Raw genomic sequence first — 4,502 nt, forward strand, 5'->3', positions numbered from 1 at the left:
TGTTAAAGCGGGCTCTACCATATTATACGTTTACGATTACAGTATAGTGGATGTAGGCCTCGTGTTCTCTACAATGATCAGATCAGAACAGCGTGCTCTTGCAAAGAAGAAATCCTTGGATCATTTTGAGTGAGGCAGGTAGCATTTTGTGGACATACCTAAGTTAACGTATATAATGTCTTCCGGTGTGATGGAGAAGCGCGGCGGTGCGTGAACGTCGAGGTGGAACCAGGTTCCGTTCTTGTGCTGGTTGGGCGACCGGTTGAGGAACACCACCTTGCACTCGTACCAGCCCTGACACAAACAACACATCAATTTAATCCATCAAGACACATGGTAATATTGCTGAAGAAATTGCTAACTGTTGGTTTACCGTATGAATTTGAGGTTTGAACTAGGTGAGTTCTCAATCTTTTTGGTTAAAAAAGAGATTTACGAAAGAAAATAATGTAAAGAAATAATAAAGCTCCAAACATGCAATTAAATACTGCATTTCTGTTGTAATAGCGCAGTTATTTTTGTCGTGGTAAGTAACTTAACTAAATGTGCAAAGTGAAACTTTTCTCTATTTAAGTATGTCGACATTCTAATAAATGCATGTTTTGTGCATTCGTATGCAACTCTGAGTTTCATTGTAGTCACAAAGACGCGGAAGTGAAGCAGATATGTTACAAAATGCAAGTTAAAATGCGAACACCCAACAGACATGGGAAAACGCGTTCAGCGAACCAAAGAAACAATAGACGTATAAATAACTATTACCTACATGAGGTTTTACATGTGTTGTCACTTAATTTAGTTCTCTAAAGATATTTCGACGACGAAATACTTGATAATGTTATAAATCACATTTTCTACTATCAGACAAAAACAAAACATCTTTACAGGCAGGCTGCGTCGTAGGTAGAATTTTTTATTTAACATTTTTTGATAAGTACCCATTCTTACTTCGTAATCTTACCATTTTATTTAATTTCTTATGCTTACTTTCTTTTCCTTATGGATATTAGATTAGAGCCCCTTACCTGGTCAGTTTCGCGTATATTGGTGAGGTTGAGACTGGCGGCGCCATAGGGGGAATCCGGAGCGACGCGGGCAACGCGCCCCTCGTACCCCTCCCCGCTGTGCGTGGGGTAGCTCTCGTACCAGATGTAGATCGGTATGTCCTGCCCCTGCGTACACAACATACGTCAGCACACACCCTTCAACCGGCGCGCATACTTCACTTACAATTTAAATACACACAGTACAACAATACTTAAATACATCCAACAATGTTCGGTACAGTCCTCGTGAAATTATCCATTTCCCCGTCGTGGAAGGTTAATGGAAGGTAATGAAATAAACATAAAATGAATACTTTCACAAAATTTTGTTATCTACATCGAGCCAACAATCAAAAACTTCAATCGACTTTAATTAAAGAACAATATTTTGTGAACTAAATACAATAAGCTACGAGAACATGCATGGGAAAATGACTAGATATACTTTGTCTACGTTTTAAAGATATACTGGTCGCGCAATTACTTAGTAAAATACGAACAACTGTTTGATAACAGATACGAAGTAACAATCAACTTCATTATTAGTCGAGATATACAAGAAGCTGATATTGTGCAGATCTATCTACGATACGATACGATATGATACGAGACGATACAAGACGAGACGAGTACGTGTGACAAGACATGAATCATGCAGTATGCAGTAGATATGCAGTATGATAACAAAACAAAGAGGTAGGTAGTAAGGCTAGGAGTGCAGGAGCGTGGGCGAGCCCACAGCCACAGAAGAGAGAAACAGACAGAACCGCCGCCGGTGCGCGAGGGAGTGCGAGCCCCGTGTCAGCCTGAAGCTATGTGCTGCCGGTGCTACCTCCGATACAAACTTGTGCACCCAAAGAAATCAAAAGAAAATATTTTATTTGCAAAACGAAAGAAATATTATCTTATCGTATATGTAAAGTGGTCGTGTATTGTGTCGGTTTAGTCTAACGGGGATCTGCTGCTCTCTCAGACACGCTTCGTAGGGCTTTGTCACTGTGGTGTATGTCGCGGTAGGTACAACAGGCGGTATGCTGAAGAGGCAAAGGTACATAAAGGCGTGCGTGGGGCGCTCGCGGGGCGGGGGCCGCGTGATGTGTCGCAGGCCTCCGCCCCGCAGCGCCCTTACCACTGGCACGGACAAAGTGGCCGCGGACACGGCACGTTATACTTTACATTCAGCTGCGCGTCGCGGGGACGAGCCGTCCTCTACTGAACAGAAACACACACACGGTAGATGAGCAGCGTTGTATTGTAAGAGTGGAGTGTGGGCCATCGTACCGTTTCGCCTACCTTCTTCTCCCACTGCAACACGTACGGCACGGGGATGTCCTCGGGGAAGTCGACCTGGCAGTTGAAGACGACGCTCTCGCCAAGGATTGCCGTGATATGCACGGCATCTTGGTGATCTTGGTGACAGGTTACTGCAAACACCTTTTATTAGTATTTCTGACTCAACTTCGATACTACGAAGTGCGTAACATTACACCGTGAGAACGGCATCGCATTCAACCTACTGGAAGTAAGTTCTCAAAGTGTGAACGGCTTTTAATGCCCTAAATGAGTTTTAAAGCAGCAGTTTTTAGTAAGTTTTTAATTCAATGTATTTAATTCCAACGTAGTTTCAGTTACATAATGTTGTAAACAAAATAACACTGAACTAGAAAATTGAAAAATTTTAACGGTCAGTTACGTATGAAACTTTATTAATTTTATCTTTTTAAAATAGGCCAGCACAGTACCCGGGAATTTGTGTCAATGCGCAGGACAAAATCTTAACCAAAGATAAAGGTACAGGCTGTTATAACTGCACTTTGAAATGAATACAACGTTCATTTAGCTCGTTATCTATTCTTTTCGCTATAGAATGCCCGCATTAATGACTATTTCTGTGGCCATTTGAACCAGATAAAACCAGTACGAGGAAAACCGATGCCTTAATTGCGCGGTGATTTTTCTTTCAGTTGTCGGAGAAAAATTGTTAGTGCTGATTGTGTTTTATCTTTACATTTGCAATGAAAGTGTTTTTGAAATGTACAAGTGTTCATAAAATCCTAACTGTTGTTATTCATCTTCATTATATTATGGCGATATAAACAAAGCTTAAACAACTATCAAAATGATCACTTTACCTTCGAAACCGTGTTACAAATCATATAGTGTTTAAGTCGGATTTATATTACAATGTTTTGCGACATTTGAATAAAAGTAATTTATATTTGTTTTGTTTGTTATCTGTCGGTGGCTTGATCCCGATCGCCATTCGTTAGCGTGAACGAATTAAGGTTAATCCGCATTTATCAAAATGCATGACATAAATCAAACCAGATCCCGCGCTTTTTGTGCAAACGTTCGACACGTTGGCATAACGAATGCCAATATGATAAAAAAAAACAAAAATGAGGCTCGCACTTTTGACTTTGAGCCAATTACAAATATTGGCTAGATTTAAATTGCAAAATATTCAGAAAGCAATTTATTTCAGTGTGAATTTTTATATTATCGAGTTAAAACTTCTGAGCATTTTTTTAAGTTGATTAATTTTGATATTTTAGTTTTATGTACCTTTGTTGTTAGTCGACATTATCATGGTTTTATACTTGAAGATAGTAGTTGTGTCAACGTATAAAGGAAAATATCTAAAAACAAAATATATCGAAAATAATGTTCTCTTAAAATGATGTCGTTTGCTGATTTATGGTCAACAAAATTTATCAGCAGTCTGGACATGTCGTAAATGTTTCATCTATCCAGCATATTTGAGAAACTTCCAGCGTTTATGTAAGCGGGGAGAAGATGTTTTAAGTTGTTAGAACGGAAATCGAGGGAAGCTTGGAATTTGTTATGAAATATTGATCGGTATGAGAGTATTCGATCAAATAAAGTAATATGTGGCAAGGATTTCGTTCGATTTTTTTAAAGATTTATGTTATTATAAAGTTGATGTTACGTTCTTATTTACTTTTTCTGTGAACATTTCAACTTTCCTCCTCGTGCTTGGGATTAAATAAGATCCGGAATGAAAGCGAATCCCGTCTGCAATCTTTGTTTTTGTATAAAGAAACACATAAGTGCGTCTATTCGCAAAAAGACTTTTCTTTCTCATTATAATCCGACGTAAACCCTGTGTAATAAGACGGTAGATATCGCCTTGTTGACGATCTTACTTTATACACTTTTGATACAAAATAAACATTGAAGTAGTGTGGGTTACATTCAATAAAGGCAAGCCAACTGGCGTAGAATGCTTGTGAAGGGAGATGTTGGAATGTCGGCATAGCATGAAGGCGTCAATGTCGATAGGTGTGTCGGTGTCGGTGCTACCTGGTAACAAGGGTTTCTGCCCTGGCTGGAGAAATACATATAGGAGCAGGGGCATGTCGGAGAGACATGTCGGTGTAATATGTCGATGTGTTACCCGGCAGGTTGACTAGCAGCAGGAGCAGCAGGCCGGCG

The 4,502-nt window shown here is 39.7% G+C and overlaps 1 protein-coding gene across 1 annotated transcript in view; it reads right to left on the reverse strand.

Annotated features, from left to right (window-relative positions):
* LOC106106411 (protein turtle) overlaps positions 1-4,501 on the reverse strand; it is a gene marked incomplete at its 5' end in the record, with an annotated part of 11,240 nt that extends 6,739 nt beyond the window's left edge. Inside the window, 4 exon segments of the mRNA XM_013286989.1 lie at positions 159-294; positions 1,026-1,172; positions 2,328-2,470; positions 4,465-4,501. Of these exon segments, the coding sequence (XP_013142443.1) occupies positions 159-294; positions 1,026-1,172; positions 2,328-2,470; positions 4,465-4,501 (463 nt within the window).
* Position 4,502: the final 1 nt, after the last annotated feature.

This window comes from Papilio polytes, unplaced genomic scaffold (genome assembly GCF_000836215.1).
Source record: "Papilio polytes unplaced genomic scaffold, Ppol_1.0 DF822178.1, whole genome shotgun sequence".
Classification (NCBI taxonomy): domain Eukaryota; kingdom Metazoa; phylum Arthropoda; class Insecta; order Lepidoptera; family Papilionidae; genus Papilio; species Papilio polytes.